The sequence below is a fragment of the Ceratotherium simum genome, chromosome 14 (genome assembly GCF_057802395.1).
Source record: "Ceratotherium simum simum isolate JZ-2026a chromosome 14, ASM5780239v1, whole genome shotgun sequence".
Lineage (NCBI taxonomy): Eukaryota > Metazoa > Chordata > Mammalia > Perissodactyla > Rhinocerotidae > Ceratotherium > Ceratotherium simum.
The window spans coordinates 27,192,817-27,207,025 of NC_141913.1; the positions used below are offsets into that span (position 1 = coordinate 27,192,817).

The 14,209-nt window shown below is 37.0% G+C and overlaps 1 protein-coding gene across 4 annotated transcripts in view; it reads left to right on the forward strand.

Annotated features, from left to right (window-relative positions):
* KIAA1328 (KIAA1328 ortholog) overlaps nucleotides 1-14,209 on the forward strand; it is a 353,895-nt gene that overhangs the window by 47,791 nt on the left and 291,895 nt on the right. For all 4 annotated transcript variants that reach the window (XM_087439155.1, XM_004422476.3, XM_004422475.3 and 1 more), the window contains exon 5: nucleotides 8,708-8,823. In XM_087439155.1, the coding sequence (XP_087295281.1) occupies nucleotides 8,708-8,823 (116 nt within the window). The remainder of the gene's footprint in view (nucleotides 1-8,707; nucleotides 8,824-14,209) is intronic.

Consider the following 14,209-nt stretch of genomic DNA (forward strand, 5'->3'; position numbering starts at 1 on the left):
GGTGCATAGATATTTACAAGTGTTATATCCTCTTGTTGGATTGTTCCCTTGATCATTATGTAGTACCCTTCTTTGTCTCTTGCTACAGTTTTTGTTTTAAAGTCTATTTTGTCTGATATGAGTATTGCTACCCCAGCTTTCTTTTCTTTGCCATTTGCATGGAGTATCTTTTTCCATCCGTTAGCTTTCAGTTTGTGCGTGTCTTTAGGTCTGAAGTGTGTCTCTTGTATGCAGCGTATATCTGGGTCTTGTTTTTTTATCCAGTCAGCCACCCTATGCCTTTTAATTGGAGCATTTAGTCCATTGATGTTTAAAGTAGCTACTGATAAGTATGTATTTATTGCCATTTTTTAACTTTTTTTTTTCTTGGTGTTTTAGTAGTTCTTCTCTGTTCCTTTCTTCTTCACTTGCTCTGTTCCCTTGTGGTTTGATGGCTTTCTTTAGTATTATGTTTGGGTTCCTTTCTGTTATTTTTTTGTGTATTTATTATAGGTTTCTGGTTTGTGATTACCATGGGGTTCATATACAGTAACCTGTGTATATAGTAATCTATGTTAAGTTAATAGTCCCTTTAGTTTGACCCCCTCTGAAAGCTTTACTCTTGAGCTCCTCTCCTCCCACATTTTATGTTTTGGATATCATATATAACCTCTTTTTGTGCATTTGTATCTGTTACCCTCTTGTCATGGAAATACATAATTTTTCCTATTTGTGGTCTTCTCTTTCCCCTTTAGATAAGTCCCTTTAGCGTTTCTTGTAGAACTGGTTTCTTGGTGACAAACTCCTTTAATTTTTGCCTGTCTGAGAAACTTTTTATCTCTCCTTCCATTCTGAATGATAACCTTGCCAGGTAGAGTATTCTTGGCTGTAGGTTTTTTCCTTTTAGCACTTTAAATATATCATGGCACTCTCCTCTAGCCTGTAAGGTTTCTGCTGAGAAGTCAGCAGATAGCCTTATGGGGTTTCCTTTTTATGTAACTTGTCTTTCTCTTGCAGCTTTTAGGATTCTCTCTTTATCTTTAATTTTGGACATTTTAATTATGATGTGTCTTTGTGTGGGCCTCTTTGGGTTTATCTTGTTTGGTGCTCTCTGCTCTCTGTGCTTCCTGTACCTGGATGTCTGTTTCCTTCCTTAGGTTAGGGAAATTTTCAGCTATTATTTCTTCAAATAGATTCTCTGCCCCTTTATCTTGCTCTTCTCCTCCTGGGACACCTATAACATGGATGTTAGTGTGCTTGATGTTGTCACATAGATCCCTTAGACTGTCCTGAGTCTTTTTAGTTCTTTTTTCTTTATCTGTTCAGCTTGGGTGATTTCTTCTAGTCTTTTGTCCAGCTCGCTGATCCATTCTTCTGTATCCTCTACTCTGCTTTTGAGTCCCTTTAGTGAATTTTTCATTTCCAGTGTTGTATTCTTCATTTCTGATTGGTTCTTTTTTATATCTTCCATTCTTTGTTGACGTTCTCACTGAGTTCATCCATTCTTCTCCCAAGATCAGTCAGCATCCTTAACACTCTTTGTTTGAACTCTCTGTTGGGTAGGTTGCCGATTTTTGTTTCATTTAGTTTCTTTTCTGGGGTTTTGTCCTGTTCCCTTACTTGGAACGTGTTCTTTTGCCTCCTCATTTTGCCTCTTTCCCTGTTCTTGTGTCTAAGTATTAGGTAGGTCAGCTACGTCTCCTGCTCTTGGAGAGGTGACCTTATATAAGTGATGCCTTATGAGGCCTGGCAGTGCACTTCCCTCTCGTCACCAGTTCCAAATGTTCCAGGAGTGACCCCTGTGTGGGCTACGTGTGTTCTTCTGTTGGGGCAGGGTTGCACTTCCAGAGCTGCCCAGGGAGGCTGAGCTGTCCTCTGTCCAGCTGGTTGTAATGCTCAGCTGCATGTAGTTGTTGTGGGCTTTTCAGTCTCTTGATCAGGTGTGGGGAGCCCCAGCACAATTAGCTGCAAGGTCTAAAAGCACATTCCTATTGCAGTTTTTCTATTAAGTGAGTAGGCACCCAGAGTGCCTGGTTGTTAGCCTCAGGGAGTTACAATTGTTGTAAGCCTCCAGCCTATAAGGCTCTTGTCAGCTCTCTGAGGATTGCAGCTGGGAGGGGCTGGCCTCAGGCACAGGACCACGCAATTGTTTCAGGCTTTGGAAGGTAGGGCCAATCCCCTATGTGTGTCTTTGAGAAGCACAAATCTTCTGCAGCTGACCAGCCCCGCCACACACAGGGCCCCACACACAGTCAACACAGTCCTGCCCTACGTATGCGCCCCAACCTCTGAAGTGGACCCAGCCTCTCCAAGGCAGGAGCCCCACGCACTCCACCAATGCCCCACACTCTCCACCCACTCCTTGTGCATGCTCTGCCCCACAGAGGTGGACCCAGTGCCAGGCTGTGGAGAATCCAGTCACCAATCTTTGCAGGCCCACAAGTTGCCCGAGGGCTTGTTGTTGGGTGGGGCCAGTCCCTAGGGTGGGCTGCTTGCCCTTGCTGAGCTGGATTAAATTCGTGCTCTAGTGGGTGGGGCAAGCCCTGGGCTAGCAGCCTCCAGGGACAACTCCAATGGTGTCTGCCTGCCTCTATGTCAGCACGCCCACACCAGGCCACAACAATGGCCGCCGCCAATGTCCCAGCCCCTGGAGAGGTGTCACCTCTCACTGAGATGCTCTCATAGCCTATCAGGTGAGTCTCTTTTCGCCAAGGGACTGTGCACCTTTCTTTCTGGTGATTTTAGGTTGCTTTCCGAGATGGGTGAATTTGTGTGTGGGCCCTTTAAGAGCCGGCTTCAATTTCTTTGTGAACCAGCTTTTCTGGGGGTATACCCCCATGTTGTTAGTAGAGAGCAAAGTTAGATATTATGCCACTTCGCTAGGTTGTGCTGGGTTCAAAAAATGCCTATAGTGGGCATGCTCCCTGGTTCAGGTCCCCTCTCTTCCAGGGAGGGCTGCGTACTTTTGGGCTGCTCCCGGGCGTCCGTGAAGTGCTGTGGCTTGGGAAGATGGTGGTTTCTCTGCAGAAGAGAATTTCTTCCTTTTCCACCTCAATTAGGATTGTCATTTGTTGCAGGGATTCCTCTTATCCAGTTTTCAGTTCTCTCTCAGGGGTAAATTTTCCAAGAGTAGTTGTAAATTGGCTGTGTCCGTGGGAGGAGGTGAGTTCAGAGTCTGCCTACACTGCCATCTTGACTTCTCTCTCTCTCAGTGTTCTTTATTTATTCCTTTTACAAGTCCTTTATCAGATATATTTGCAAAAATTTTCTCCCATTCAGTGGGTTATCTTTTCATTTTCTTGTCGGTGTCCTCATTTGAAGTACACAAGTTATTAATTTTGATGAAGTCCAATTCATCTATTTTTCTTTTATTTCCTGTGTTTTGGTGTCATATCTATGTAATAGTTGCCTCATCCAAGGGTCACAAAGATATATGCCTATAAATCTTTTCTTCCAAGAGTTTACAGTTTTAGCTCAACTTTACTTTTTTTTGTTTGGATAGCAAGTTGTCCAGCACTACTTGTTGAGAAGACTATTCTTTCTCTGATTTTCTTGCTACTCTGGTTGAAAAATCTATTTACTGTTAATGTGAATGTTTATTTATGTTCCATTGATCTATATGTGTATTCTCATGCTGTTACCACACTGTCTTGAGTACTGTAGTCTTGTAGCAAGTTTTAAAATTGGAAAGTGTGAGTCCTCCATCTTTTTCTCCTTTTTCAAGAATATTTTAGGTATTCTGGGTCCCTTTCAATTCCATATGAATTTTAGTACCAGGTTAGTTTGTCAGTTTCTGCAAATAAACCAGTGGAAATTTTGGTAGAGATTGAATTGAACTTGTAGATCAGTTTTGAGAGTACTGCCATCTTAAGTCTTCCAGTCATGAACCTGGAATGTCTTTTAGGTCATTAATTTAGGTCTCTAATTTCTTTCAACAATGTTTTGTAGTTTTCAGTTTACAAGTCTTGCTTCTTTTGTTGAATTTATTCCTTTGTATTTTATTTTTCTTGGTGTGATTGTGAATGCAATTGTTTCCTTAATTTCTTTTTGGGGTGTTCACTGCTAGTGTACAATTGACTTGTGTATATTGATCTTGTATCCTGTAACCTTAATGAACACCTTTATTAGTTCTAGTAGTTTTTAGTGGATTCCTTAGATTTTCTATATACAAAATCATATCATGTAAAATAGAGATGGTTTTACTTCTTCCTTTAGAGTCTAGATGCCTTTTGTTCATTTTACCTGCCTAATTGTCCTAACTGTAACCTCTAGTACCATGTTGAATTGAAGTGGCAAGAGCAGACATCTTGGTCTTGTTCTGGATCATTGGGGGAAAAATTTGGTCTTTTACCATTAAATATGATATTAGATGTGCGTTTTTCGTAAATGGACTTTTTCAGGTTGAGGAAGTTCCCTTTTCTTCCTATTCATTAAATGTTTTTTTTTTAAATCATGAATTGTTGTTGGATTTTTTCAAACACTTTTCTGCATCTGTTTAGATGATCATGTGGTTTTTGTCCTTTGTTTTATTGATATATGGTATATTACATTAACTGATTCTTGAGTGTTAAGCCAACTTTTATTCCTGGGATAAATCCCAATTTGTCATGATATATAATCCTTTTTTTTTGTTCCTGGATGCTGTTTGCTAGTATTTTGTTGAGGATTTTTGTGTCTGCGTTCATTAGATATTGCTCTGTAGTTCTTAGAGCCCTTTTGACATAGATTGCTATGTCTCTGATTTCTTGAAGTACCTGTATTCCTTTAGACAGTACATTTTAAATAATAGCCAAATGTTAAAATTTATAAAGAGGGCATTCAGATGATGTCACTGAAATGTTTTTTAATAATGAAAGCCTTCTTTCTCACCATGCATTTACTTTTGCTTGAAAACAATATGTTCCTTTCTTTTTGCTAGGTGTGCTATGAAATCTGTTTTTCCTTTTCTAAATCTTACCCACTAAGTTGATATTATAATTTATTAAATGCAACCAGCATACCCAGCTCCCAAACACAAGGAAATAAAGAGAGGAAGAAATTTATCTGGTTGACCATTGGATGAGCTGTAATTCTCTTTGGGATAGAAGCTTTGCTGCCTTGACCTTGTCTTTCACGTTAGTGTACATGTACCCACCCATTCCTGGAGTATCTGGAAGAACATCGGGGATATGCAAAGCCATAAAATCAATCTCTTTCTAGAACATTAGTTTTACTAAAAAATTTAATAGGTGGATGGGGGAAAACTTTTTATATTAAAACAGAAAAGATCGTTTTATGGAGAAAAACACAAAATGTACAGGGGTGTTTAAGCTAAAACATAAGACTTCAAAGAAATTCAGTAATTTCAGCACAAATTTCAGCCCAACCAACCAACTCTTAAGGGTGTGAATTGTCTTTTCGTGTTAGATAAGAGTACATTTTGTGGAAGTTTTTGAGAAATACTCTGAGGCATTAAATAAATGCTGACAATGGTGATTTCTTACTTTATGAATAGGCTATTGTCCTCCTTGTGAATAATTAACAAACCCACACTAACAATATCCTCTTGTCCAGAATTTTAACCTTTGTATCCTATTAGTCAAATATTTCCCTTTCTTGTGTTTAGATTCTTATTTTGTTAATTAACTTGTGGCAGGATTCTAAATAAGATAGAGGATTAGGTCTTTTATTTTATTTTATGGTCTGAGATTGCTTTGATGAAAAATGTAGGTATTTTCTCATACGTATACCTCATGGGAAATATTATTAAACACACATTAAATAAGAAGACAGATTTCAGTATGGAAATCTTGAGGTTGTTTCACTGGCAGGTCCTCTGCATTTAAAGACTGTATTAATATACTTGCTCATAGTAACTATGCTAATAGGCCACAAAGAAGCCACGTATATCTTTAGATAGGCCTATAGAAGAAGTGTTGCCCTTTGTGCTTAATGGAGCTTGTTAATTTTATAGCCTTCTAGAGCATAGTAATGGCTAACAGGTAGTCTAATCATAACAGCATAAGAGAAATGATTTGGGGGAAAAAAAAAGCCCTGTTTAAATACCGTAGCAACAAATTTTTCAAACATACCCTAAAAATTACATTTAGAAGAGGGTGATTTTTTTGGATAGAACACATTAAGTTTTGGGAAAAGCTCATTGTAGACTCTGGCATTATGGAATATATGTACAAGCATTTTTGCCTTCAATGATCCCTAGAGTTTTCATGGATTTCCTTCAAGTCCAGCAAAGGGAATAAGTAACTTTTGAGCTATACTTATATGATACCTATATGTTCTGATCTGGTAGACTCTAGAGATAATCTCTGTGTTTAATTTAATGTTAAGGTAAACTTGACAATCTAATTTTTTGTTACTGTTTTATGACCCTGGAGCATTACTTGTTGAAGAAACAAATCTTTGGGCCATTCCTCATATTTGTATGGCTTTTATGAATGAGATTGAAACTACAGGGAGCCACTGTTAGGTTCCTTTTGAATACTTTCTAACTGAATAAAGTTACTGTGATTATTTTTGTCTATAGTAGGAAATTTTCAGTAAATATTTTTAAGTAAATAAACATAAATGTTCTCTTATCTACTTACAGATTTTCCTCTTCAGTCTTGTCTTTAAGATTTTACCACTCTAAACAGGGAGAGATTTTGCTGCATATTTTTTCACCTTAACAGTATTTATTCTCTCCTTACAATATGTATATAGTATGACTTATTTATCTTTATTTTATGCATAACCCTACAGATGCATCACTTCCTTTGTTTTGCATTATCTATCCTCATGCTAAATTTTGTATCTTTGTACTTTTTAATATTTCTCTTTTTATCTGCGTCTTCTCTCATCCTATGGCTATAGTTTCCCTAGATTATAATATTATATACCATGTACCCTGACCAAATGTTTGTTAACTTCTTTCTTATTTCTTTACAAATGTTCTCCATATTTATAAAGGACAAACCACAGTACCAACCAAACCACAGTATCAGGATATTTATAGTATAGTGAAGGAAGTTATAGAACTTGAGCTGGGACGAATTGTTAAAATTGTCTGGTCTAGCCCTTTTTCTTTATGAGTGAGAGTCATGATGTCCAGAGAAATAAGCACACTTTGCCAAAATTACCAAGTGTACATGTTCTTCTTATTTACAGTTTGAGGGGTTTACTTGATTTGAAGCAGTTTCTTGACAAAGGTATTGCAGAAGCTTTTTGATAGAGGGAAGAGGAGTGATTTGGATGGTAGAAATAATAAAGGGTACAAATATTTGACAATTTTAGAAAAACTTAGAGGCAATGGGGAATTACTGTGAAAGATGTTAGTGCAAGTGTCCTTGAGAGTAATAACAAGAAAAGGAAAGGCATTGGGAAGAGGTGAAAACAAGGAGACAGGATAACCTGATACTAGAGTATAAATCCTCTTCATATGTGTATATTTGTTCTTTGTTTATTGTCTGGATTCCTTGTAATTGTATTAGTTTTAGAGATTACTCTTTTAGAAAGAAGGGCTTGAGTCCCATTCATAGGCCTAGTAGTATGCTAAACATAAATAATAGGGGTTGGGGAAATGATTTGAATGTCATGATGAGCAAGAAGAAATCAACCTATTTTTTGAACACGACTGTGTGCCATGCACTTTCACACAAATTTCAGACAAGATGTAATCAACTCTTGAACATTCAGAATTCTGATTTTCGTTCTGTATCTCGTTGATTTCAATATCTCCACCAGAACGCTAGCAACAAAGGAAAGGCTATGGAGTTCATGTTATTCAGAAATTTCTCTGGGAGAGTACGCATCTGGGAGGATGTAAATTTAGGAGCTCAAAGAAAAGGTTTGGTTTTCCTGTGGATTTCACTTACACATATCTTGGTGTGATCTTATAGGATAAATGTGTTGTACTCTCCTTGGAGAAATAAGCACCAGTAACAGAGAAACTTAGGGCTAACATCTCTGTGAACAGAGTTAACATGAAAATTAGGGTTGCCATTTTAAGATAAGTTTTAATGTTGTTGTTTAGCTTTATGTTTTTCTATTTTTTTGTTTTTTGGTTTTTTTCCTCTTTACTCTTTTCAGAAACCACCCCTTTTTGGTAGGATTGAGTTGGAATACTTTTCAGAGTTAAACATTAACGATACAGATTCTTTGGTCAGTGTTTTTAACTTTATAATCATTTTTGGACCAAGAATAAATATAGTGCAAACTTTTTTCTATGTTAATACCATCTTTTTATCCCAGTCCAGTTATTTATATGGTACTGAGGAATGCAGGGTATCAGTACGAGGAAAAAGAATAAAATTGCCTATGTATATTTAGTGAAATATTTAAGAGATATTTATAGTGTTTATTTCATTGGCAGTATTTAAATAAAAGTGTGAAAAAGATCTAAATCAAAGTAAATTGATTGTGCCTATTTTAATATTGAAGAAATGAAACCTATATTTTAAAAATTGGATGTTTTATTGTCCGGGATTATAATTACGGATCTATGTTCTGCATAGGATTTTCCATATTTAAGATGCTTTTGAAGATTGGAAACATTCTTGATGTAAAAATCACAGGCATATTTTAATATAAAGGGGTGGAAGAAAGGTTAGCAAAAAAAAACAGAACATAGAGTATTTCTGAAGAAACCAGTGAACCTGTGGAAGAAATCTAGTTTTGGTAAACTGCAGCTGTAGGTACATATTTTATTTTATTCTCATGGGCATTTTCTTTTTCATTTTTGTATTTCTTTCAGAGTAAGTGAGGAAAAGGAAGTGACAGAAGAACGACTCAAAGCTGAGCAGGAATCATTTGAGAAGAAGATCAGGCAGTTGGAAGAGCAGAATGAACTGATCATCAAAGAAAGGGAAGATATCCTTTTTGAAAATTCTCTTTTTTAATGTGCAGAAAATTTGACTCTTTCGTGAAGAAAATGTAAACTCCAGAGAAATAATTGTTCTAATTTATAGCAGGGAGTAAATCTGCATGGGCTGCCATTTCTAGGCAGTCAGAACGACACTTAACAGCATGTGTGGTTGCTTCCTTTTGCTTGATGTGGCCATCCAGCTGTTCTGCTGCTGCCATTATACTGCAGAGCACATATTTGTCAACTAAAAAAGACAATAAGAAATTTGGGCATGAAAATGTGGTGTTGGAACTTTATTAAATTCTGTTCCACTACTGTAATTGAGCCTGAAACCTCTTTGTATTTGGTATTCTTTTTAGCTAAAGCTTTGACCATCCTAAGGAATTCTACTCTAAAATCATAAAAATAAAAAAAAATCTGTTATAATTCGTAGATATTGTAATTGGTAAGTGTTTACACTGCAGCATAAAACCACCAGACTATTCTCATGGAGGAGAAAACTTTTGGGTTTATAGCTAGATGGGGGGGTGTGTGTATCTGTGTGAATATCTATATTGCATTATTTGTAAGGAAGTAAAACAAAAACTGATATTTTAACTTAAGAGTTGTACTTTAAGGGAGATGTGAGGTAAAATAAGCATCTTTCTGACATTTCTTTTGAGTGGGTAGAATTACCTGTCTTTGAGTATTTTTTGCAGTGGTATTGATATAAAAGAGAAGTGACTGTCCCTAAAGTTGGGGTGATGGATCAACCAGCTAAACTAGTATGTGAATGCTTGAGGAAACCACTGTCCTTATTGTCAGTATCATCATTCACTTGATTGTTAATAATTATTTCAAAGATTATTCAGGTGTCAAAAATGATCATATATTGACAGTAACTATACTTTTGTGAATATCAAGGAAATAGAAGCTTAAAGATAAATTAATTAGCTTCAAAAAAAAGCACAAAAATATAACTTGTGAATATAACAATATGAAAGATGAGTTCTGAACGTTTACTTTTCAAACAGTGGGAGTACGTGGTCGGAAATTAATATAATCGGAATTCTCAACCTTGACTTGCTGAGTAGAATATTTGTGAGGCTTATTGGCCCATAATTCTAAAGGAGAGCTTTTTCAATTTTTTTTTTCTGTCTCTCTTTAACATTTGAGTAATCGTCTTGGGCCTCCTCTTTTCTTTGCCCGTTGACTTTTTGCTCTAGGCTGTCAACTCTCAGTCTAGACTTTCTTGTGAATTTCTTCCTGCTGCTTTTCTCTCTAGGTTAAAGTAGTGCTCTTTAGTCAGAATTCACAACAAACTAACTAGGCTCAGCCACTTTTGGTCTTGCACTTCTCAAGCGGAGTAGTGACTTGGGAGCTTAGCGCTTTAAAGAAAAGGTAGATTAAGAATGCTTTTATTTGCAACAAAAATTCGCTTTACAGGGTCTGTTTTTCAACTCTGGAGATAAATGGCCTCTAGCATTGATTCAGTGGCTTAAAGTTTCAGTGCTGACATCTCTACAGTTCTCTTAGATTATTCTAATATTTGCAAAATTCCAGATTGCAAAATGGTTGCTCCAATTCCAGCTATCATATTTGCATTAAGCAGGAAGAAAGGGAAAGGAAGAGGTCCTGATGGTTGTGATTCCCCTCCTTTTTTTAAAAAACATGAAATCTTTCTCAGAGCACCCCTCCCTCAGCGGTGTTTTATAAGATATTTATTGTCCTGAACTTTATTACATGGCCTTGCTAAGCTGCAAGAGAGGCTGAGAAGGTGAGCATTTGGCTTGTCCAACTTATATAGTGGAAGGCAGCAAGGGAGAAGGGGATTGGGAATGACGTCAGCCTCCATCTCTGTCTCTTAGCAGAAGTAGTGGAAGTAGAAATCACTTTTTGTATAGGGAAGAGGTGGTGACACCTTGACCTTCCTGAGACCAAAAAATAAGTATTATGTCTAATGGAACTGGGGTGAGTTGGGGAAATAAAGTGAGAGAGGGAAGTAGCAGACAATTTAGAAAGGCTGGCCACAGAGAGTAGCCTTGTTTTTCTGGTGATATGCTTAACAAAAATGTGTGGCTAAATAGAAATCTAATTTCAGTGGAGTATTGTATTTAGCACTCTTAGGGTTGAGATTAGTTGTATTTGGTCTGAAGCAGTCTAACCTCAGCATGGCTATGAATGATTTCGTCTGTCATGCTAAATATTAAGATACCCTAGGTAATTGTAGTGACACAATTTTTCCTGTTTTCTCCGTGACTTAGCTCAGGGGTCAGCAAACTACTGCCATGTGCCAAATCCAGTATAGTGCCACCTAAATCCAGCCACACCTATTCATCTTTGTACTGTTTGTGGCTGCTTTGGGCTGCAGCTGCAAGTTGAATAGTTGCAACAAAGACCCTCTGGCCTGTAGAGCCTAAAATATGTACTATCTGACCCTCTATAGAAAAAGGATAGACCTCTGATCTATTGTACAGGCTAAAAGAAAGGGAAAATACATGTAAATAAAGTCAAAAACTTAGACATGTGGTATAGTTAGACCTTTTTTACATATGAAAGGCTTTGATTTGAGCATTTTATTATTGTTGTGAATGAAGATTAGAGTAAATATTAGACCATTATCAAAAATTGAAACAGTTTAATTAATTGGTTTAAGATTTTTTGAATCACCAAAAGATAGGTGGTATTTGTGGAACTTGTCAAAGAAGGGAGAAAGAAAGATATGATTAAATAACAGTGCCATCCATGGTTTTTATCCAAGTAGATTGCTCAGGTACAAATCTCCTTTACCAGCATAAACCTGTCCAAGGTTAATATAGATGATTTTATAGTACATAAAACTCTATAAAACTTAGAAACACAAAACAAGGTTATAATTTAAAACAATATAATTTTAACTACAGATACATTTACCTATCATACATGAATGACTCAGACTCTTTCATACACGTGAAATCAGATAATTTCAGATCATTTGAAAGTCTGTTTCTTTGTGAGGAACTATATGAATTCTGATTTTTGACATTGTAAAGATGTTATACTAAATTTATAGGTTTTTGTTTTAAAAGTTCTAATAACTTGATTTGTTGATCAACTACACAAACACAGATCAGTCCCATAGTAAGAAAACAGAAAAGATATTGTGCATGTTTGCGTTTGGATCAGGCTTTTGAAAGATTTGTTCTTAGAGTAAATAGAGAATATTATTATTAAAACATAAAAATTCTTGATAATTTTCCATTTTGAACAAAGAAACGTTATTTCCGGAGAACTTAACTGTGTAAATGAATATGCCATTTACAAAGTCAAGCTGTCTGATGAATCTAGTAGATTTTTTGTGTAGCTAAATGAGTGTGAAAGGAGAGATAAATCCGAAACTTAGAGGGAAGTATGTCCAATAGGAGTAGTTCTGAAACATGTTAGCATGTAAAAGTATAAGACACAGAGGATGTAGCTGTTAGGGAAAGTTGATTAATATTTGAGCTAATTGTATTTCCAGAACATATGTCGCAGGTCATGATGATATCAGAAGCTTGCAGAAGGAAAGCAAAGTCTGATGTTTGCTGACTTCACTGTTTTAACTAGCACAGCAAGAGAAGTGACAGTGAAGAAAGCACGATGGGCTTTAGGTCAAAATCCTGTTTTAGCAGTGATTAGCTATCTGACCTTGGGAAAGCTGCTGAACTTCTCTGAGTCTCTTTTCTCATCTATAATATATGGATAGCTAATAATGCCTTCTTTGCAGACCTGTTGAAATTTGGTAGTTTCTTTACATTATGTGTGAAAAGAACCTAGCAGTGTCTTGTACTTAGTAGGCACTGAAAAAAGATAGCAATTCTCATTATTACTAGATTAATATGGATGAGGGATGAGATGACTAGACCCTCTGTTTCTCCTTTCTGTGCCTTTCTTCACTGGGGTTTCGATGGTTTTCATTAGGTTATGCAAGTGCTTAGGCTGTTGAGCGGCACGGTAGGAGCATGAAATTGAGCTGTTCTTTGCTTTATCTTCTAATTTCTGTGAAAGAGGAAACCTCTCCGTACTGCTTGTAGCTGTTGAGTGCTCACTGTGGAGGAAACCAAGTCTTATTTTCTCTCCCAGAAACCAGACTGAGAGAGACGTTTGTGTTTTTTTCCCCTTCTGATGTTTTTCCATTATCCCCCTGATTGGGACTTAGTAAATCAAAGAGGTTTAGAGGTGCTTATAGCCCAGATCCTTGAACCCATTGCATGGGTGGTCATTTTAGAAACCTTGCTCTAGGGAGAAAGAATTTTAAAGGAACTAACCTTAATCTCTCTCTCTTTTTTTTTTTTGATGAGGAAGATTAGCCCTGAGCTAACATCTGTGCCTATCTTCCTCTATTTTGTATGTGGGATTCCTGCCACAGCATGGCTTGATGAGCGGTGCATAGGTCTGCGCCTGGGACCAAATTTGTGAAGCCTGGGCCGCCAAAGCAGAGCACGCAAACTTAACCACTATGTGACCAGGCTGGCCCCCTGATTTTTTTTTTTTTTTTTTGGTGAGGAAGATTAGCCCTGAGCTAACATCTGTTACCAGTCTTCCACTTTTTGCTGAGGAGGATTGGTCCTGGGCTAACATCCATGCCCATCTTCCTCTACTTTATATGTGGGACACCTGCCACAGCATGGCTTGATAAGGGGTGTATAGGATCCGAATCTGTGAACCTCAGGCCACCGAAGCAGAGCACGTGAACTTAACCACTATGCCACTGGGCTGGCCCAACCTTAACCTTTTTGAGGAATATTTTAGAATGAGCCAAAGTTTTTAATATGTCTGTGCTGAAAATAGACTAAATTCCCAAGAATTTTATCTAATTATGTTAAAAAAATTGGTTCAAATAACAGTAATACTTCAGAGGTATTTGAAGCTTTCTGTTTAACTATACATCTCTGCTACAGGACCCAAGCTACCATGACCTGCCACTGTGATCCATTAGACTTTTACCAAGGATAGGAACCATATTGTAGGAGAAACTCTGTTATAGATCTGGGTGAAGTGGTGTTGGATAGGGAGGATTGGGAAGTAGAAATAAGTTTCATGAGAAAGGAAATAAGTTTCAAAAGAAAGAGTCAGTCTCTCCTTTCTAATTAATCTTTTTGGCCTTTCATAAGAGAAGGGAGGAGTTTCTCTAGTCTTAGAAATAGTTTTGGGAGAATTAAAAATCTGAACATCTTAAAATGGAGAAGACTGTAGACCAAGGAGAGGGTGTTTTGGTGTCTGGCAGTGTGGTATACTAATATAGCAAAGTATGTATGTTGCCCAACACCTTATCAACTTTGATGAATCTTAGCCTTTTTGTTCTGAATAAATATTGTGTTTTTGTATTTTGTTTACAAATTGAGTTCTATGGTGATAGAATAATATTCTGTGTACTTGGGTAAAGTCAGTTTA